The 23,248-nt window shown below is 41.8% G+C and overlaps 1 protein-coding gene across 1 annotated transcript in view; it reads left to right on the forward strand.

Annotated features, from left to right (window-relative positions):
* SPTLC3 (serine palmitoyltransferase long chain base subunit 3) overlaps positions 1-22,019 on the forward strand; it is a 75,939-nt gene extending 53,920 nt beyond the window's left edge. The window contains exons 8-12 of the mRNA XM_056487448.1: positions 3,597-3,816; positions 5,964-6,090; positions 16,791-16,926; positions 17,874-18,003; positions 20,302-22,019. Coding sequence (XP_056343423.1) covers positions 3,597-3,816; positions 5,964-6,090; positions 16,791-16,926; positions 17,874-18,003; positions 20,302-20,415 — 727 coding nt within the window. The 3' untranslated portion in view covers positions 20,416-22,019. The remainder of the gene's footprint in view (positions 1-3,596; positions 3,817-5,963; positions 6,091-16,790; positions 16,927-17,873; positions 18,004-20,301) is intronic.
* Positions 22,020-23,248: the final 1,229 nt, after the last annotated feature.

Raw genomic sequence — 23,248 nt, forward strand, 5'->3', positions numbered from 1 at the left:
TAAACTACAAAACAGAGATTGTTGTATGAATGTATGCAAGAAAACAGTACCTAAAGTAACTGTTAAAGTGGAATGTATATGTCTTGTGGGTAGCAGGCCATGAAAGGAGGGATTTTTCCCAATTACAAACTAGCCTGAAAGGGGAACAGATAAACTCTTCAAATGTTGAAAAGATAGTGGTACTCTAGGGCATTTTTAGAGATGAAGTAGATAAGAGGTGGAATATTTGTAAATTAGTCTTCCTGACAGGGAAAAATAAAAAAAATAAAAAAGGAAACTGTGCTACCATAGTAGAATGTAGAATCCTCTTTTCCCAAGAAGTTCCAAGAGTAACTGGGCAAAAACCATCAGTATTGTGTCAAGGGAGAGCCTGTGTTCCAGGTGAAGTGACCATCACAAGCACACACCTCCCATCTCTCAGAGCTCCTGGGTCCACAGTTCATCAGCTGCATCAGGAAGAACATCAGTGGTTGGATGGGGATTGAATCAAGTTTCAAACCAGAGTGTTCTAAAAATTGGGGATTATCTCCTTGGATCTGGAAGTATGTTCAAACTGAGTGTGTACTAGCCCAAGGTTTTGTGCCTGCCCAGCACACAAGGGAGATGAGGGTCAGCTGCAATCTAGCAGCTTTCCATCCCTGCCACCAAGCTAGGAGTTTGTGCTACAGGACAGGGTGTCATACCATGTAATGAGAACACCTGGTCTGGGCAGAGACAGCTTTAGTTCATCTACATCTTGGGGCTTTTTATATGCCCTATATGCTTGAGCAGATTTGGAAACAGATCTATACATTTGTACACAAAGCCCAGGCAGGGTGAGACAGAACCACTTCTGGCTCTTTGGTTTAAGCTCACTTGACATAAACATTTACTGAAGGATTCAGTGAACTTTCCATTTGGGCTACCCAAGGGTTTATGTGAAGTGAGCTTTATCTTGAGGCAATTCTAGACAGAGTGGTGTGCATATCACTAACCATCTCCCAGGGTCAAAAGAGTTCAAAACAGTTCTCACCTCTGCCATCAGGAGGGCTGAGACCTGTTGGAATGGCAGCACAGAACACAGACACGACTCCAGCAGCACTTCTTCTGTTCCATGGACACTTCAAGGCCACATTAGGACCTCTGTCAACTGTTGCATTTATCTAAAGCCAGCATCTTTCAAGAGCAGTAGATCAAAACTGAAACTGAATACAAGTGCCTTGTTTTGCTAAGCAGATTAGAGTTCCATGAGAAATCTCCTATTCATATAAGAAAGAAAAGTTTTCATTAAATCTTCTAAATGGCTAAGTCTTGCATCAGCCATGTACCAGCTCCATGTATTCTGGGATTCAGAACAACTTTCCTTCTATTAGGCAAATATGCAGTATTTGTAATTTACCACTTTTTACTCTTTTTGAAGTTAAATGCTGTCTCTCCTGCCTGAATCTCCATGAGCCACTAAGCTTGATGATGACCATATAAATGTGGAAAAAAGTGTTCTTATCCTCCTCTGCCTGGCTGGTGTGCCCAGGCATTGCTGGAGGGTGGGATTGCAGTTTGCAGAGGTTCTCCTTGGCTCTCCCTGCAGACCAAGCAGACACAGATGAGCACTGCCAAGCCCAGCACGTCCAAGCACACCCAGTGCCTCAGTGTCATTTTAGCTGACTAATGCTCTGACTCTGGCTGTGTGAGGACTCTGGGCTCTGCCCTTGCATTCACTAGGAAAATAGCTGTGGTGGTTTAAGTTGCTTCTCCCCCAGCTGCCAAGTGGCATTTGGGAAAAGTGAGAAAGCCCAGTCCTCACAGCTTGCAGTTCAAGCCCACCCTTCTTAGATGCAAGGGACCACGTTGCCAACACACAGTCTCACAGCTGCCTCTTTTATGGCTGGGCAAGACAGAAGGACAAGATTTGCCAGCAGTCACCAACAGCCAAAAATATGCCTCCAGGCACACACAGCCAGCCTCTCTGAACCTCCCAGTGTGAACAGCACAGGCAAGCCTTGTCCATGGCTGCTCCCCCATGCTGTTACACTAATGGAGACTTGCCTTTGGGCAGGTCTCCTTCAGAACTGGAGACCAGTTTCCAAGCTTACTCAGGAGACTAAAGGATGAAGAAGGACTAAAATTGTCAGAAATTTCTCAAGTGCTAAAAGCACATCATGCTCTTTTTATGATGCCAAACTTCCAGCTGCACAGTATAAGCAAAGTGGCAAAAAAAAAGCAGCTTGTAAAAGCCATTGGTCCAGGATCCAAAAATGTCCAAGACGCTATTTATTGCACTTCTCTTTTGTACTTGCTGTTTGGGACCAAAGTCCTTGTTTCTAATCATCTGAAACTTATTGCATGTGCAAGTGGATACACCTTAGCTGTGGGCCTTAGCCACAGAGCCCTGGTTTTCCTGGCACACAGCACACTGACTTGGTGCTTGATAGGAAGTTTTTGGCTTTTAAAGACCTGCTTATTAGAGCTGGTGGAAAAGATGATTAACTCATTATGAAATGAATACTGAGTGCATCTGAGCTTATCCAAGCATAGTGGTAGTCGTCTCACAAAGGTTTTCAAGACTCAAGTCTTCACAGCAATACTCTGCATATATCATCTTTATGGGATTAGACAGCATTTTTTATTTATCTCCCCGTGCTTTCATTTTGCTGGATACCTCCTCTGTGCCTTCTCATTTACTGACATGACTGCCAACAGTGTGAAAGATTTATCATCTCATTTCTATAAATCTCAGTACACCATTAATCACAGAATCATGGAATGGTTTGGGTTGGAAGGGACCTGAAAGCTCATCCTGTTCCAAACCCTCCTGCCGCAGACAGGGACATCTTCCACTAAACCAGGTTGCTCAGAGCTCCATCCAACCTGGCCTAGAACACTGCCAGATATGGGGCACCCACAGCTTCTCTGGGCAACCCGTGCCAGTTCCAAATATTTTGTTTTTCTGCATGGCTGTAAGAAAGCAAAAAGAAAAGGAATGGAAACTTTTTTCCTTTTGATTACTAGGTAGCAGGCTACATTTCCTAAAAAGTACATATCGAAGCAAAAATTGGCAAGACTGGATTTCAGCTGCCTGTTTTAATCCCTGACTCTGTGAAGACTGGGAATACTTAGAGTTTATGGCACCAGCTGTGGGTTTCACATGGCCCATCTCCAGTGTATGTTGGACCCAACTCCTCTGCAGCAGATGAATTTGCTCTAGAGATGTTATGCCCAAGTATTGCCACAGTAGCTGACGATGAAGTAAGCAAGGACCAGACTGAATTACAGCAGTTCTTTATAATATTTGTTTTGTAGAGATGAACTGTAACGTGCTGCTTAGGGTAAGTATCTCCACCTTGCTTTACACCTTTCATTCTCTCCTCTGATGTGTTGACAATTCACAAACATTCAGAGACTCTTTGACTGGTTCTGAATGTTTGAGTTCCAAACCCGTTGAACCGTTTTGCACTCACCCGCAAATGGGAACGGGTCGCAAGTTTTCCTTGGCTCGTGAGTAAAAATTCAGATTCCAGGAGCACTTTGGTGGAACGAGGCAATGAATGACTGTGTTTTCTGCCAGTGTGGGAAGGAGTGGAGGGTTTGCTGTTCACCCTGGTTCTCTCCACGTGCAGCATGGAAGGGTCCATCGTGCGCCTGCCAGAGATAGTCTCCTTGAAGAACAAATACAAAGCCTACCTCTACTTGGACGAAGCCCACAGCATTGGTGCCGTGGGGGCAACGGGCCGAGGGGTTGTGGAATACTTCGGGATGAGTCCCGACGACGTGGACGTGCTGATGGGAACCTTCACAAAGAGCTTTGGCGCAGCTGGAGGATACATAGCTGGCAAAAAGGTAAGAGAGGATCGTGGGCTATTTCACAGCAAGGGTGTGGGACCTGCTTTTGTGTGATGGGTGATACATTTCAGTATCTTTTTGAGCAGACTGCTGAACACGAGCGCTGTTCTAAAGTTAGCATCATTTTTGCCTGGATCCCAAATGCACATCAAACAGTCAGACTTTCTAATTTTTGTCTCATGTTCATATTATGTAATTTGCTTGAGTTGGGTTATTCTGTGCCACCCTGATGATTGTTGTTTGCCTTGGAAATGTTTGGGCATGTTGTGGTTGGCTAATACACTTCCCTACATTAATTTGCATGTGGATTGCTCATTACTTTGTTTCACATTTGTAAACAGTGTATGGAGCAATATTGAGAGATTAAAACCACAGTTTCATCCACTGATAATAAAATTCCTAAAGAGTTGTGGATTGACAGTTGCATTTTTTAGGAGAACGGAGAAAGAGTTTACTGGGAGCTTTTTGCAATAGTAAATTCTGTGTCCTCAGTTGCTCCTCGTACATTAATAAAACAATCTCTTGCCAACAACACATGTCAACAAAAAGCAGAGCTGAGCTTGCTTTAACTGGGGGTGTAGAAGAGAAAGCATAATCAGCACCATTGTGAAATGTCATTGGTTTTTTTGCTTGACAGAGAGATCAAATGGTTGCTGATTATTTTCTCTTTTCATACCCAGCTGAATGTATTTTTTAAGCAGTGTGCTGAATGAGTGGGAAGCCTGTTTAGACAGCCCATATGGTTGTTGTCAGGATAACACTAATAAGGGTAGCCCTACAGTAGAATAAAAGGGCTATAAGAAAGTATAAACCATGTATTTCTTACTGACTTTTTTGGGGTTTGCCCCTGGAGATCTTAAAACCAAGTGTCATAATATATCAAGAATCAATCTTCTTTGTTTCCTTGGCTTCCTGAATTTGTATCTGTAGGTTTCTTACCAAAGACAGTGTGGGTAATGTAGATAGAAGGTATAAAAAGATTAGACCTGTGAAAAGTAGTCCCATGTAATTTATTCTCCAATTCTTGGAAGTTTTTAAACTGAAAACAGGTCACTTTCCACGCCTGTGTGTATCACTAAATTTTGCCTCAGGCTTCTCAGCCTTGAAAGGCTGCTCACCCATTCACCCACTTACATTCCTTTCTGCAGCCAAAAACTCACAGTGGCACTGTTTATTCTGCATCAGCTGGAGCCCAGAAGCTTTCTTAGCTTTTAACCAAACCCTTAGGAATACAATGGCAACATGGCCAAGCACAATCTGTGTAAGGTTAGGTAAATCTTTATCCTCAGCACTGACATTACTGCCAGTACACTCATGCAGTATTTTGGTAGTGATTTGTGTTACTCTCACTGGATTTTTTTTTCTGATAATCATTTTTTGATCAAAGTCAATTTTCAAGTAGGCCTTATCCCTTTCTCACTAACATGCACTCAACTTTTAGTGTGGTAACTGTTACTCTGATATTTTGCCCTAAGAGATATAAGGTGTTATAACAATGATGATCTTGGTAGGATCTGAATTCCTACTGCATGCCTGCATTCAGGAGAGTTACTTCTGTTTTAGACATGCCCACAATATGTCAATGTTTTTTCTAAGAGGACAGATTGTATTCATGGTTATTGTGTTCTTAGGAAATATTAAAGCCTTTATATCAACTCTGACATGACTGTCCGTGCCACACTGATTGGAAGTTTGATTGAAAATTTTTGTGTTTATAGACAAAGATAAATCCCAGTAAGGTTGCTTTTCCTGGGCTAGGTCATGTGGCAGAGGACCTATACTGATGTCATATAGCCTTTGTTTCATTACCAGAGGGGAACTGAGCAGCATTATTTTCAGTGCAGCTGTTCATTGGTCTTGAAATTATTTTGGCTCCTTTATAACAAGTCTTTGCACAGAAGTAAACATTATTCTATTCCAGACTTTTGTTTCAGCTGTAATTGCCCCACTTATATGCTAAAGCATTTGCACCTGCCTGATGTTTTCTTCAGGCCGTGTATTAACAGTGGCAGCCAAGAATGCAATCCAGTAGATGGTGAAACGTCCTTTTCCTTTTGCACATTCCCACTCCTGCTGTAGTTAAGAGGGAGATCTGCTGTTTGGCCAGCTCAGAGCTCATTCATGCTTTGTTTTGCTTGTGTAAGGGCCTTGTGGACTTTTTACGAACTCATTCTCACAGTGCTGTGTACGCCACGTCTATGTGTCCCGCCGTAGCAGAGCAAATCATCAGGGCCATGAAATGTCTCATGGGACTGGATGGGACAACACAAGGTAAGCCTCCTTCCTTCTCTCCCATCCTTCACTTATTTCAGCTGCTACCAGAGCATCTCTCTGGGTATGGGTGTTGTTTGCACGAGTAAAACCTCATCCAGCAGCAAAGAATTATTGCAATGGCAGCACAAAAGAAATCCTTCTTATTGTAAAATTAATACCTGAACCACCATACTTCCAGGTGCTGTTGACCCTGGGGTTTTTTCCCTGCTCACCCACATGCAGCAGGGATGGAAATATTTTTGAGTTGCCTGCCCATCCTGCTTTGCAGCAGCACATAGAAATACATGGATTTCCCTTGGAGTACATTGTCTGACTTTGTAGTAGGGTTCATAAGGATGCCTCCATTTATGGGCTAGGTGCTGTCACTTCAGCTTCTTTATAAGTGTGAACCTTCAAAATGGCAAGCAACTCAAGCATGGTGCAGCATTTCAGAAAAGGTATTGTATGTTAAATAATAGTAATTCCTACCTCACTCAGGCATCAGTTATGGTGTCCTGAGCCTAGTACTACATTTTGTCCCAAGAGAATTGACTACTTTGTGTCCTTATGAAAAATTAGGTGTATTTCTGTTCATCTCTTGTAGTTGCAGATGTCTAATCCTCTGTGTGACATGCTTTATCCTCTATGTGATGTTTTGTCCTCTGTGTTACACCTTTTCTACACAACAAGACAACTGTGACATTCCTATCTGTTACTGTTTCAAAGCAATGCTGATATGTGTTTGGTGTTCTAGGACTTAAATGGAGAAAGAGTGATTGAATTTGTGTAGGTTTTTTTCAGGAATGTCTGTGAGTGATGATACTCTTTGACATGCAGCTGAAGATACAGATTCTACTCTGAATAGCAATCTCTTTTATACTGGTCCAACAGTGCTATTTCCTCTTCCTTTGTGTGAGACTAACAGAATTAACTCTGTATTAGTCCTCCCTGATAGATATGACTGGGGTAAGGTGGGAATGGAAGAGATAAAGGGTGGATGAGAGCAGGTGAGATACTGCTCTGCACTACTCCGTTGCAGTGCCCTGGAGGGCTGTTCCAAACCATGATGGATACAAGGCTGTTAAGGCATTCATCACAGTGCTTCGATGAGGCTGGATTTTACAAGACCCAGAGTCCAGAAGGGAAGGAGATGGATAGGAATGGGATGAAGATGGAGATGGAGAGCCCAGTCCCAGCACCAAATTCTGCTGAGTGCAAGGACAAAATGCAGCGAAACTCCTGCGCGGTGAGGAAGCGATGCTTTTGTCATTTTGGTGGAGAAGCTGGAGCATTAAAATCTGCTCCCAGCTTGAAATTTGGAAGGTCCTGGTTGCATGTGCTGATGCCTACCCATGCTTGGTATCAGAGACCATCTCTGAGACCTTTCTCAGGGCGCCTGCCGTGAGAGGGCGGTCTGACACTGAGCCTGCCCGGCGCTCGCGGATGCCGCGTGTCAAACACGGCGCATGCAGAGCATTCCCAGCCCTCCAGAGCCTGGCAGAAATGCTCTGCACTAGCGTGATTCTGCTCACTGCAGGGTAAGGGGAGAGCTGGGTTCAAGATGGAGTCTTTTAAGATGTGCGTGTCTGACTCAGGGCTGGGAGTTTGAAGCCTTTTCTCTTCAACGAGCAATGTTGTTTAATGACACAGCGTTTGGATTCCTGCACAAAATGAGAGCTTGTTAAGTCTTCTGCAAATCCGTTATGAAATAAATTAGTGTTCTGTCAGTTTTTTCAAAATTGGCTTGTAATATGAAATGCAAATGAGTAGAAAAACAAATGAATAAATCATATATCTCAACTTAGACCATTGCACAAAGGCTAGCAAGCTGGCTGTGATGTGTAAAAATGTTTCTTGTCCTTCCGAGCCAGACTCATTAATTTAGTCTTTTGGGTTTTCTTTCATGTGGGCCTCCCTTCATTAGGCTGTCTTGTGGACTACAAAAAAAACCCCACAACCCAGAGTACAGGAAAAAAATGCTGTGCTGGACCACACTACAATGTGTTGCTTTGGCATCAGAGAGAGGAAGGTGGTGGCTTAGAAAGGAGAAAGGAACAGAAGGGAGAAAGCACTGTCTCTCCTTAGATATTTTTGGTTCCAAGGACAATGACCTTGGCAGAGTTCTTCTGGTCTACTGTCATAAAAGGTGGTGAATCCTGCACATGAGTCATTCTAGTGAGAGAATGAGCTGTGGAGCAGAGAAGTTTCAAGTAAACTAAAGTTGCCACAGGGTAGTATCGACCATGTGTTGTCTGAAAACCTCTCAGATCCATAGAAGGATCCATAAATAACGGATAATAAAAATAAACTTCCATAGAAGGAGTTAATTTTGCAATTACTTTGAAATGGCGTTCTCTTCCCACTGGACAATTTGGGGAATCCTTCATAAGGAGATGTCCACCAATGGCTTGTCCTCCAGAGGTCATTTCTCTGGGAGAGTGAGCCTTGCACAAATCACTGGGAATGTTTTAGGCAACAATGAAATTAGAGTTTGCTAAAACGTTCCATGTGAATTAGAGGGTGCTTGGTGGAAACAGGATGAAATAAGGGGAAAACAAATGTGCTAACCCAGCATGTTCTTATGTCTGAACTTTGTGACTCCTTGGCAGATTAATAGATGACTAAAGAGAAGGAAGACTGATTTGGTCATTTAAGTTGCCACTCAGAAAAATTCATATTTTTTTAGTCTTCTTTATTTTCCCAGATATAAGACTATTACAGTCCCTTGAATTTCTTGCAAGTTGTTCTCCACTAATTCACTAAGCAGCTGATTTAGAGAATACTGGCACAGATGCAATTATATAGTAGGTAATGCCAGAGCCCAGAAGTGCAGATACTGTTTGTGTATCCTGATGTGTATCCAGTTGATTGATCTTCCATACTTTCTTCCTTTATTTTCAACTAGTAAGAATATGGTTGTTTGGAAGAGGAATCAGGATCTGCATTTCCAGGATAGGATCAGGATAGGGGATGCATGACTGCAGGATATTAATAGATGTTTATGGGCTCAGGGGGTACTGCTTCATCACAAGGAAGGAGCAGGTCAGCACTTTCAGAGTAATTCTGTGAAATCTAAACTGTTCAGCTGGAAATTACCCACATCCAGATCTATTCCATGCTGAAAGGCATAACCATGTGGGTATGTCCCACATGAGTATTTGTGATAGTTGTGAGACATTAATGTCATTATAATGTGGCTGGGAGATACTGCAGAGCCCACAGCCAGCTATTACAGTTTCATTTATTTTGCCATGTTTTCTGTGCTGACTCAAGAAAATGAAGGGCAAGAAATGCTAAATTAGGAGAAGGAAGTAGCTCCCTCAAAACTGATATAGTATTGTTCCTCCTGGGAAAGAAGAACAGGTTGAGGTCAATATTACCAATATTTCTTGAGCAACAGTATCCAAAGAATTGGAAACTGACTACAAAAGATGCAAATGTGAAATCAAATTTTTAGTGTAGCAAGAGTTCTGTTTTTCTCAGTGCTGTGTTTTACAGAACTCTGAAAATGGATGTCTTGTAGAACAAAACACATTTGTTCCTCATACCATAACATCATAGATACTTTCATAGTTCCTATAATAGAGTTGTTCAGAAGTGTATGAACTTCTGGCAGCTGTGTTTCCTCTAGTAATGTCATAAGGCAGCAAGTCCCACAGTTCAGCTCATGTAGTCTATTTAAAGAAAAAAATAAATCATTTTATCCCTCTTAAGCCTTTGTGGCCTTTTCATCTCAAATGTGTCTCTGCTCATTTATTAGGAAATATGGGAAGCAGAAGTCCCCATGGCATTTGCTCTTTATAATTCATAATATAGATATTCTTTATGTGTTCTCCTTGTGGCTTCTCATTACACCACTGGAGATACCTCAGGAAACTCAGCAGCTGCCTTAGTGGTTTTATCCCATGATGAGGCTGGAGTTGACTCAGTGTGTTTGGACCCAGCACAAATTTGCAAGTACACTCACTTGCATGCAACACAGCCCCTCCAGCTGTGACCTCAGACCTTTCCTTCCTCCCCACTTTCTGCATGAGAATACCAAAAGCATATTTTTACACTTAAATTTGCTAGGTACAAAATAGAACCACTATGCAGACGGAGTCAAGACTGCTGGGAAGTCCAAAGCAATTTTTTTGATGACTAATAATAGATTGTACTGGTGTAAAAAGCAAATTGCAGCATTTGGAAAGGAAGCATTTTTTTCTGTTTAATGCATGACAAACAATAATTCACCAACAGCAGTGGGCATTTTTCATGTTTTTATGGAATATTGAAACATTTAAAAGCTTGCCCTCTGGATTCTACTTGTAAAATATGTTTTGTTAAAAGATAATTCCTGAAGTTTTTAGCTTGTGTTTCTTTAAAATGTTCGTTTACTTTGCCATTTGTGCTGATTGGTTTATCTTTTTGCAGCTACCAGTTTTCATTTGTGCTTTTAGCAAACTCTTGAATTCTTGCATTTGAGCTCATTCAGATTGTGAGAAGTGGCAGAATGCTGCTTTCTGTTTTGTTTTGGCCTTAAAGAAATTGTTTTTAAAAAGTTCCTTTTTAAGATATTTCCACTGGCCTCCAATATTTTGTATAACTGGAGGACCAGCTTCTTAAAATCAGTTTGCAGCATTTTCCTGTGCTATCTGTCCTCAACAGAAAATGTTAGTTTTGCTTGTCAGGATCCTCTGTAAATTCAGAAACCTTAATTCCACATCACTATGACCTGACATAAACCAACACTGGTGCAAGGAAGTTTCTCCTCCCCCTGCCTATCCCCTCTCCTACACCAGTGTAAGTGTTTGTGCAGCCATGCAATGAACTGAATCAGAGCACTCATGGAGCTGAAAAATTACCAACCCTCCCACGAATGGTCAGCCTACACCCAGACTGGTTCCCAGAGCCACTCTGCCACGTGGATCCCAGTGCCAGGGCTTGAGCAGCTGGAGCTGAGAGGAGCAAACCATTGGACTGATCATTAAACTATTGCTGTAAACTTTAAATCTGCAAGTGACTTTGTGATGGACCCCTTGGACCTGCCCAAAACAGTTTGCAGAATCAGTCATGCTACAGCCTATCTTTTTCAAATTCTCATTTTGCTGCTTCATTCTGAGGGGATTGCTTCTCTGAGGTCCTTAGCAAGCAGAATGCTTGAACCTTGGCTTAATTTGAAGTTGATATTCCCAGTAAGTATGTGGTTACATTTCAAGCCCTTAAGCACATTTATTCCCTGTTTGCACACCATTGGCTCCATGACTAGGGCTCCCAGTCACGACAACAGGGAAGATATTAGTAATGATAATATGCTGCCACAATTATTATTTGTCCAAGCTGAACATCACAGATGTTCTCCCAGCAGTGGATGATGAAACAGAGCTAAATTCTGATATCTTTGCTAAAAATGAGTGAGACATGCTGCTCTAGTGGAGACACCTGCCAAGTGATCCACCTGCCACAGGACACCAAATGTATCCATGGAGAGTCAATTTATCTGAACAAGCAGGGGCTTGGGGCTAATAATGTTTGTGATTTACAAGATCTCTGAGGATCAATCAAATCCTACCTCATTTGCAGTCACTTCTCTTAGATTCCAAGTTAAATCAGTGGTGTAGTCCTCTGGCAGACCCTGCCCATGGATAGGTGTTCCCTGTACCCTGACACAGGCATCAGCTGCAGGCAGAGGAGGGATGTGTCACTTGGATGTGACCAAGCTCTGCTTTCCCCAGGGACAGCAGCAGGCAGCTCCATGTCACAGCCCCCTTTCCAGGGTGTCTTTCCTGCTGGGAGGGGAGTGAGGATCCCTCCTGTGCTGCAGATGCTGTGTGGTGCCTGAGGCATCCTTGCTCTGTTCTCAGCCTGCCCAGCACAAAGCAGGGAAGGGCTTTCCTTAATCTTTGAAAAGCATTTTGTGGCAATTCACAGTTAAAACAAGTCCTTAAGGGACTATTCAGCAGCTGAATTAAGTTGAAATTACCAGATTTCTAGTTAGCATTAGATTGTAGAAGTAAATGTCTTCGCTTCTCCCCAGTTCATAGCAAAGTTATGTTTTATGAAGATTGTTTTATCTGAGAACATATTTCCTTTTAGGCACCCTGGCTTTATAGCATTCTATTTGTGATTTAATGCACATGGAGGTACATGTGTGTTACTCTCATAATGGAACCAGAGGGGGAAAAACGAAAATCTGTCCATCTGCAATAGTTTAGTGGGAAAGAACTATTGTTTTCCAGGGTTTTTGCAGCCTATGGAAGATTGCTTTTTCCTATCTAGATGTTGGTAGAGGAAGGCAGGGAGTTGAATGCTCCAGCCAAGGAACACTGGCACTGGTATGTAAAAGCTCAATTGTGTAACTAATTATCTAGGAAGACCCCATGAAACAACAGCTGGAGAAGATTAAAACAGGTGGATTTGTGTCTTGAAGGATCCACCAGATGCCAAAAGCCAGTACAGTGTGGGGTTATCTTTCCTGGCATGGGTTCAGGAAAAACAGCTCTCCTTCACCTCCTACACCTGAGATCTTGATATCAAAGGCTGCAGGTTGCTTATTCCTCTTTCCAATAGACTGAGTCACACTTCCAAGGGTAGGAGCCTACAGGAGGAGTTCAAAGGTGGAATGTTCATGCAGGAATTGAGCCCAGGCAGCTCCTCTGCTTACGAGCAATTTGCAGGAGGCAAAATACAGACATCTCTGGAAGAGGAAAACCAAGTTTTGTTTTAGAGAGCTGATAGTTTTAGTGCCTCTTTTGCTGCCAGGAGAAGGTCCTCAGCTGCCATGAACAGCAAAGTTTATTGAAGTTTATTGAAGAGCTGTGCCAGGTAAAGCCAGGCCCTTGCACATGGAGTCAGGATGCCTTCCTGGGGTCAGGTGCCCTGACAAAGCTTCTGCCAAGTCTGTCACTCCAAGTGGCTCTCTTAAAAAGCTTGTTGCTTCAAGGAAATTATGACCAAGCTACTATATTTTATTATTTTTCTCTCTCTCTTGCCTTCTTTTTGTATTTTTCTTTCAACTAAACCATATTAATTTTGAGCTGTAAAGCTTGCTAAAAGCCTGCATAAATTAATGACCCAAAGCCAGCAGTAGGCAATGATGTGTGTCACATAAAAATATAATCAGCATTTTTCCCAGAATTGCAGACACCTTAGAACTTTGCAGTAAACCAAATATTTTTAAAGTGGTGCAACCAAATGAAAACTCTACATTTGCCAGCAGAAGGTGGATTGCTGATGCAGTAAATCTGCTTTTCTTGTGCCATCCAGGCAATTAATCCTTTATTTCAGAAAAGTCCCCATAAACCAGCTGTGTGTGTTCCCAGCAGCGTGAAGATAATTTGTGAAATTTGGGAATTGTTTATTGTTCATTTTTCTCCCTTTCTGTCCCCTCTCAATTCAGCCAATAAGAAGATGTAGAGCACTTAATAAAGTCATTCTCAGCCTTAGCTGAATACTCTGGAGCATTAGTGTGCTTAGTTTTAAATAGAGGAGGGTTGGTTTTCTATGTCCAAGCTGTTTTTTCCAAACATATGCTCTGTTGTGGTTCACATATTTCATGGAATATAACTCTCTGGATATGCTGCATGCTGTGCTATAAGCTCTCTGCATAGACTATAAATCCTCAAGGATTTTGCAAAGTATGAATTTTGTAACACATAAATTTACTGTCTGGGGACCCTAACCTCTAATTAGTCCCATACAGGTAAATTCTTACACTTACAAGATGCAGCCATATTCTTTTAGCTCAAGGGTCTTCTCAGCAGATTTTCTCTCAATAAATTATAAAGGATGCGAGATCCCAGCCCCAGGAATCAAAGAAAAGGCTTTCTAAATCTGGTACTTTTAGTTAAATATCCCACAAGTGAATTTGGACTAAGACCTGAATTCATCACTCTTAATCTGTAGTGTGGGCCAATGAGACTAAAATAAACATTTTGCTCAGATCTGCCTCCTTATCTGACATTGGAAGGTCCCATAAAAGAATGAAAAAGAGTGTTGAAATACAGCTACAAATTTTATTGGTTTTATTGCTCTTATTGGGACAGCATATAAGAAGTCTGCCTATATGATGTGTGTCTGTGGTCTTTGACCACAAAACTTGACATGAGAAAGGAAAGTGTTGACATTTGGTAAAGAAATAGGTTCCTCCCAGCCACCCACCCACAAATGCAGTGTGTGTAGCAATCGTCTCCTAATGTGCTTTTTCCCCCTCCAGATATATGTGAGTGCTCTGATCTTTTATTTGGCTCTTCAGTGCATCTCTGCAAATGAAATTAGTATTCTGGGATGTTGCTAAAACATTCAAGTGGCTCTTTTGCATCAGCACTGGCTGGCTTGAAGTGAGCTCCATAGGGAGTCTTGAAAGGGGGGATCTCACATCACAGACTGGTTGAGGATGTAGAATCAGGAGAGGAAGATCAGAAAAGGAAGAGGTGTTTGACTTTTTGGGGGGGTTGCCTGAACCTCCTCTTTCAGCCCTAGAATTTCCTTAGCTGGAGCCTAAATTTCCAGCACCAAAAATAAGTAGAGACAAAACTGCTGGACTCTGGGCATATGGTTTGATAAACAGCAAAGAGCAGAGCCTGGAATCCTGCGTGGCTCACACTGTGCTTCCAGCTCTGTGGTAAACACATGAATAGAAAGGAGAAGGCAGCAAGTCTCAAGCTGCACTCGCCCAGAACATCTGCACTTACGAAAAACTTTCCCTAATTGAAAATCTAGTAGTTTCAAATGCTTTCCAACTGAGAGTTTGGAAACTAGCTCAGGGGCTGCTAAGATAGCAAAAAACAGCAGTGGCTTTGAGCCCCCCCCAGTTCAGGTTCCTCCCTCACCCTCGTGACTTGGACATTGAGGAGGTGCTAATAACATCTTCACAATTTCTAACGAGGGGAAAAATCTCTCTTTAGACTTCAACCACATTATTCTGTAGTTGTCTAACTCCCTGTCCTTACCACCATCTCTCCTTCCCTCCTCCTCCTCCTCAATGCTTCCTCCTGTTTCTTTGAGATCTACTACACCAAAAATATTTTTGGAAATACCACAGACTATTGTTTTTATTAGTGACTGGAAAGCTTTGTAGTAGGATGCTTTTGTGTTTCATTTGTTTTCCTTGCTCTGGCACAGCTGTTTTTGCTTTAGCAGCATTAGAGAGATGGTTAAACTATTTGTGGCCTTTTCTAACCCAGCAGATCTCTTCCACTGAGTGCTTTAAACTGAATGACCGAGACTGTAACAGGTTGTCTGCGTGGGCAGTTTTGTGTGTAAAGTTACAAATGCACTGTTTTTATGAGATCTTTTAATTTGTTCAAGCAAAACACCGATCACTGTGAATTAAGTCCCAGCTTCCCTATAAATTTCCCAGCCAGAACACTGACAGAACCTTGACTCAGGAGGATACAGACCAAATGAAGTAGTAGATCTTGTGCAGAAATATTAAAATATTAAAAGAGGTTCATGTAGGTGTGGTGATCCCCACTTCAGCCAAGAGGGAAAAGGAAGAAAAGCCAGATGGTGGGGGCAGAATGTGATCTGTGGACAAATCTGCCATAGGTGGCATGGAGCTGCAACAAATGCCTTACTGGCCACTGTGGTTACACAGAGCAAGATGGGGAATTATGAAAATTCTCTCCAGTCAGAGGATGGTGACAGCAGAAAGTGGTAAATGAGGAATGAAGTGAATGACATGTAAAGTAAAATGAAAACGTAAATGGAGAGTGAAAACATAACACATCTGTGCAGAGGCAAAGGGAAAAGCAAAGGGAAAAGAGGAAATGAGTTGCACTGGAGGTTTCAATGCTCATGTCTGGTGACATAATGTAAGTGATATTGAAAGTATGGGCTGATGAACAGCAGGAAAATGAAAGTTAAGAGTGTAACTGTGTCCTGCTAAATCCCAGTCTTACCACACATTCTCACCACCTCTGCTGAACAGCTATTAGGTTTAGAGTCTTGATCTGCTTAACAGTGGCTTGGCAGTTCTGTTTTTGGCAAGGTCAGGCAGACCTGGCTTGATTGGGCCATGTGAACTTGGGCTGGCACTGGGCAGGCATGTGGGGATGGAGGAGGTGGCACCATCCCTGTCAGCACCTCACAGCTCACAGATCAGCTCACTGATGAGATACAATGCAGGTGGAGTGGTGAAAGGACATATCTCCTACTGCAGTAATGGAGAGGGTGTCTCTTGCCTCTTTTTGGAAGCAATTGCACTTGTCAGAAACCACCTCCTTTGTGGCACTGCAAAAGAAATGGCTGAAATGTCTTTTCAAGCACATTTTTCCTCTGCTCTTTTTTCCTTCATTAAAAAGAATTGTTTCCAACTCTCCTGTCAGTTTTGCTGGGGGTGCCATCTGTGGATCCATGACTAAGTGAGGCCAGGGACAATACAATTGAGAAAGAGCATACTCAATTTCCATGTCCTGTCTGCACTATTTCTCTGTAGGTGTGTGTCATCCAGGAGGCTTTATTTAGCACAACAGAGTCCTGGGAACTGTCCACATGTCAGTCCCCAGACAGGGACTGTTTCTGCCCATGGGAAGGCACCTCACAAGTATCAGCCATCCATCCTACAACGCCATAATAATCAGTGGAGTTGCATTTAGCTCATTCCTTGTTTTTCTTCTCAACCAAACAGCAGCATTTACATTTCAGCCAAACTGTTGCCCCCAGCCCTGATTCTTGCCCGTGACTAGACTCCAGTTGTGATCTTTGCACTGACTGTTCTCCTGGCTGGCTCATTTCAGGGCTCCAAAGAGTGCGTCAGCTGGAGAAAAACACACGGTACTTCAGGCGAAAACTGCATGAAATGGGCTTCATCATTTATGGCAATGATGATTCTCCTGTTGTTCCCTTGCTCCTTTATATGCCTGGTAAGATAGGGTAAGTACTGAAAAAAACAAAACAAGCATTGTTCAAGTTTGTGGGTTGTTTGGCACACACTGCAGAAGATGATGTTCTCTGTCGTAGGTGCTTCCCAGGAGAAACATGCACTGCTAGTTGAATTCATCATTTAGTTCTATTTTCTTTTAAATTTGGCCCTAGGTTTAATTTTGAGTTGTTCCAGGTGTCAGAATTTTTAAATTTTTCCCCTTTCCTTTTTCAACATGGTCTGGAATAATACTCTTCATAACATTTTGAATTTTATTTCTTTGGTTTTGAATTTGAAATCATTAAAGGAGACACATTGCCTTTGATGTATGAACTGGTTTAGATGGCTCCTTTTTTTCCCCCATCTGATGTTTGAATGGTCTTTACATGTTTTACCATTCAGTTCCTCTCAAGCAGCACTTGGACTTGGACTCACAGACCAGAAGTCAGTAGTAAAATAATGGAAGTGTTGAGCTGTAGGGAGTATTTGCAGGTGGCTGTGGGCTCTAGGTACATGCCACACAAGCCTTCCTAACTGACAGAGCAATTGTGAGAGCAAATAATCCATCACACAGAGATTGGTTTATTCCTATTGATGTTCAGGAACCAAGCATTCCATGAGCCCAGCCTCTTCCATCCTTAGGGACTGTGAATGCCCACATGGTTTGATTGGTACTCAAAGACTTTCATTGACATAAGTGAATCATGTCTACCCTGCAGAGCCCTCTCTGCTGTCACATTTCTAGTATTTGACACCCACTTGGCTTCATGAGCTGCTAAGCAGCAAGGAATCTCAGTCCTGCTGGTAAAACTCTTTTATGGAAATCAGTGGGAACATTCCATCAATTGAAAACAGGATTTTACCTTTTGTTGCATCGTATGCTACTCTTTTCTGTCTGTGTTCAGTTTGTTTGGGATAATGTATTTTTTATTTTTCTCCCTCTACTTTTTCTCTTTAGGGCTTTTGCAAGACGCATGTTGGAAAAGAACATCGGGGTGGTGGTGGTTGGGTTCCCAGCTACTCCTATCACAGAATCCAGGGCTCGGTTTTGTGTGTCAGCTGCACATACACGGGAGATGTTAGACACGGTAAGCACAGCAGATGTCCTGCCCAAATTGACTTCAGGTGCTAAGGAGGCTGGGAGAAGCTGTGCCCCTGTGACTTTGCATCTCAATAGTTCATTTTTACATTTGTTTTTCTGGCCTTGTCACTTGATCTTTAAAGGCCTTTGAGCCTTATACATTTTATTTTCTAAAATAAGTTATGGGACTTTTAACTTCTTATGTTCTTCTATTTCTAATAGTGACCAAATCTGTCATCACTAATACTAACCTACATGAAGAGGACAACAAGACAAAAGTTAAATGCTCCATCAAAACTATCAGAGTAGGAAACCTGACACAATATGGAAATAATTGAAAATCAAGTTTTCCGTGCCCATATTTCCATTCTATATTTCCATTCCATATTTCCATGTGTTTCTTGAATTAGAGAAGTATATGGGACAGCCTTGGGGGTACAGGTAGAAATTGCAAACAGTATTTGGAACTGTTTGAACCTAATCAAGTTTAATTGGTGCTGTCTGGCCAGTCTCAGTTCTGTATCTTTCTCTGATATCAGAAATACCATTAAGAGTATGTTGGGACTTCCATCATAAACCTCTGTTCCAACACAGAAATGTGTTTAAAATAAACTCTTTGAAATTTTCCATTTCCTTTTTTTGCCGAAGGTGTTTTTGGCCTGGCTTGAGATATGTTCTTTCATTCTCAGAACAAGCCAGCTTAGAGACACAAAACAAAGAGGCTTAACCATCCATTTCAGGTTTTGCTTTTCCTCTCTTTGCACGAGTGCTGATGGTCAAAACAAAAAATCCTTGAAAGCCACTGGTTCATGCAGACAAGCACTTGGGCTGCAGAGAGCTCCTGGTTCTCTGTTTGCATCCTGAGATGGATGTGGTTGTGGAGGCTGGAGCCCTGCCCTGCTGGCCAGCTCCCACATCAGCATAGACAGCTTCAAAACAACTTCAAAACCCTGCCCTGCATGTCTGCAGAGTAAAATTCCTGCTGCTTAAAGGTGCAGTAGTTGTCAATAAGGTCCAATCCCATAAAGGTATTTAGTCAAACAGATCATAGCTGCATTCGTGTGTTGGCCCTTACCAGCTTTTGCTGTTTGGCTGTGAGGATTTTGGCTGATGTAACACGCAATGAAGCTGATCTGAAGGTTCATCTCTCAAGGCTGCTGCTTTGATTCTCTTCCTTTTCCCCAAATGTCAGTCCCACCTCATTTTTGGGCTGTCATTGTGCATTCACTCCCTGCACCTTGCTGCCTGCAGGGAAGTTCTGACATCCCCAGACATCACTGAACGTGCTGAGCTTTTGCCACAGCACTCGTGGCTTTACAGCATGGGGGAAAGGAAATGCCCTGAGTTTAATTATTTGCAGAAAGAAAGCTTTTAGGACAAAACATTTTGTGACTAAACCCTGGGTAACAACAGGTAACAAGCACAATGAAAATGTTTCCCTTTGGCAAAATTTGTTTTGTGTCTCAGCCTGGAACTAAAGAGGAAAGATCTATGAAAGGGCAAGCTCCCAAGAATAACTTCCTTAATGACCTGGAAGATATCTTTCTGCATAAACCATTACTAAATTGCTTCTTTTTGTTCTAAATTACTTCTTTTTGTGCATGAGCTTGTTTTAGTGGCTTAACAGAAACAGGCTCAAAATCAAAATTGCTGTTTCCTTCTTTGGTGCCAAAAAGTTGGCTGCTCTTGAACGGGGGTCAAAAACCACTGAGATGCTCTCCTGTGGTACAGAGTTCCTTGTCTATTTTTTTAATCCACTGAGAGCTGGGGACACAGCTCACCAAATTGCATTACAGTATTAATGAACAAAATTATTTTTCCATATGATACATAAAATAATGGCATTCACTAAAATTATCTTAAACTATTCAGACTATTTATGCTGACTCTGCTCAGCACTGTGAGCTGAGTATTACCTAAGAAAAATGCATTGGTAATTCTGGTCTTTGGGAGCTGTAGAGGAATACTGAAGTATAGCCTCACACATTTCTTCTGCACAAGCAAAAAAAACTTTTTGTCTTGGTTGTTACCTCTCTGTGCTTTCGGGATTTTTTTTTCATCCGTGCTCAATTAATATACTTACTAATAAACCACAACCTACTGAAGGAGTAAATTCCTCTCTCATAGATGCTGCTGTACATCTTCAACTGCACTAATGTTCACTGTTGCAGAATGAATGCAAAATTTGCCCATTTGTCCTTTATTAATTTTTTTAAATAGAATCTTATTGTTCTAAAATAAAGTAGAAGTTACCAGAACCTCATTTCTTTTCCAATAGAATTGACAAAGTATCATGGTCTTGCAGGTTTTGAACGCTCTGGATGAATTGGGTGATTTTCTACATCTGAAATATTCCCGGTATTCCAAGTCATCTCACCCTGAACTGTATGAAGAATCTAGGCTTGAACTTGAAGATTAAGTTTTCCACCCATGAAGAGAACATTATGATGCTATGAAAGGGCGGAAAACCTGAAAACCAAACAGTACAAATGCATTTCTTCCCTTCTAAGGACAATTTTTATTTCTCAGTTAATTGAAAGGAGGGGAAGCTCGGGTGTTGCATCACGTTGTATCAGATTTCTGTATGCAAGAGACTGAAATATTGATACAGATTTGCCTCCCCAGGAGATCTGTCCTTCTTAAGGTATTTTTGGTGCAGAATGAATGCATCCATTGATCCAGTTGCTAAGGTACAGCTTTTGATACAGCCCTTTTTTATGAAGAGGCTTCAGATAGTCTTAATTGTGACTGAACTAATAAAGTTTAAAAAGTTAATAGATTCCAGTGTAATATAGCTGAGCTTCATCAGTGAGACTGGCTTTGATCTGTTGAAGAGCATAAATGGAGACACTGGTGTGGACTGCTGCAAAGGAATGAGCAGAAAGTGACCTCTTTAACCAAGTTGCACTATCATGCATTTCTCCAAGGACACAAAGTGTTAGAAAAAGGCTAATGCTGAGAGCAAGAAAAGCAGCCTGATGAGTTCATGTGTTTCTGACAGCAGGTTATGGGAAAGGGAAAATTCTTCCTCTCCACAGACCTTTTCTCGGTCACTTAAATGCACTCTCAACTTTGAATTGTACAAAAAACTTGGGCTTAGACATAAACAGAAATGCTTTTCTGCCAAATCATTTGACCTACAGCCTATCACAACCTAAATTCTTCAGCAGGCTTGCTCCCTTTTTGTGGAGCAGTAGTAAATAATTTTAATAAACATTTTACTTTCCCGTAAAAACCTTGATCAAAACAGTCAGATACTTGCAGTTTGCAAACTGCAAATGACATTTATGGGCCCATTCCTGAGTTTCTTGGACTACTTATGGGCCCCATAAATTCACTAACAAGTACATAATGCTGAAGCTGTTATGCAGAATGTGAAGTTCAAGATACCATAAGCAGTTCTGCCACCTGTTAAATAGAAAACTCCACCATTTCTATAAATGCTACAGTCATCAATGAAACAACATTTCTTGAAATATTTTTGTCTGTTTTATGCATGTCAGGGGTTGTTCTGTCCAGGATTTTTTATTAGTTGTTTGTTTTTCAAATAATTATTGTGTCTCCTGATGAGGAAGATGCCCTTGTCCCCTTGTCCACTGCCTGAGTGACAAATGCTCAAAGTTACCTGAAGGAGTTGTTCCAGCCAGCAGCTTCCCTGCACTGCCAGCAGCCACAAGCATCAGGGTTGTGTGAGCTGAGTTGCTGGAAGAAGATTGGAGGCTTTTTCCTTTTTTTTTTTTTTTTCCCCACTGTTAAAAAGCAGTTCTGCAGCTTTAAGAATGAACTCCAAACAATTCCACGCTATCAGATGTCATTGTAAACACATCAGATGAGAGATGTTTAGCTTTCTGTTGCACAGATGTACCACACTTTCATGTTCTCTTGAAAGCTGTGGTGTAAACTTAACCCACAGCTGCAATATTCGATTTAAGAACAGAACAATTAAATTGTGGAGTACCAATTACACTATATTACTCCCTGCTTGTTAAAGCAGCTTTCAGGATATAACAAGGCTGGCTGATTATGAGGGCCCACTTTTGTTGGATTTTTGTTGTTGTTGTTGTGCAAGTTAATAAAAATCCAGTGGTGCTATAACTTGAAGAATGGATTACAACACATTCCGTAATATCAGATGTCGGCTTTAGGAAATGTTCATCAAGGGCTGGGGGAGGACTAAGTGATTCTTCACTGTGGTAGATGGACCTGAAAAGCACTGCAGAGGTTCAGGGGAGCTGTGTTTGTGGATAACAGCAAACTCACTGTATAAATATTCAAATATTCAAGCACAAGGAAAAATCAGGAAACACGGATTCCGTCTTTGAGCAACCTGGCAGATTGTGGTGCACAACTTAATGTGAAAGGAGATGGGCTGAGAAATTCCTGCAACCTGCTCCTTGAGGAAAAGCACTGGATTTGATATATTGCTTTTTGATCTCTATTGCTGAACATCTGTGGCCAGATCCTCAGTTGACTTCTGACCTTCCATCTTGGGGTATACAGTCATAGTTTATATTTCAGCAAACATCACTACACGTCCTGTTGCAGGCAGCATGTTCTTTCCCTCAAAGAGAGGCCTGAGATTGATTAAACTACAGAGTGATCACTTTCTGTACCCCAGTAGGGGAATGGTTTCAGTCTAAAGCCGAATTCTTCCTGCCCTCAGAACATTACTCTCACTCATATTAAGGGGACAGGACAGCTATTTTTTAGAGACTGTCAGTTGATTTATTATGTGCTCTCTTCTGATTTCTTCCATCCCTGACACACTAGAGAAAGTACAGACTGACTGCCCCTGGGCTTGGGGAACAGTTAGGGAGAAATCTCTGCTGCACTCGTGCAATAATAAAACTCCCAGGAACTTCAGTCTTTCAGATTTTCCCCAGGAGGTTTATAGTCTGGCACTTGCTTTTCTAACAGTGTGGAGTTTTTCCTGGTTTGACTTAGAGTTGGTCAGCATTTGAAGACTCTATTTTAGGTCATGTCTGAAAAAGCCTGGTAGAATACCCCTTAGGGAATTTGCACCTCTAGCACGGGATCACGGATTTCCTAGAATGTGCTCCTTCTTCAGGCATGCAAGTTCTTGGAAAACATAGTTCTCTGTAATTGCTTTAGAAGGTTTTCAAGAGCTGCCTTCCATAAATTAAAAAAATGCTCAAGTTGTCATATTTTAATCCAGTGGAAATGTAATTATAACTGCACTAACTTTCTGTGGGCAAGCTGCATCCTGTTATCTTACGTAAAATCTTGATTGA

This window comes from Oenanthe melanoleuca, chromosome 3 (genome assembly GCF_029582105.1).
Source record: "Oenanthe melanoleuca isolate GR-GAL-2019-014 chromosome 3, OMel1.0, whole genome shotgun sequence".
NCBI lineage: Eukaryota > Metazoa > Chordata > Aves > Passeriformes > Muscicapidae > Oenanthe > Oenanthe melanoleuca.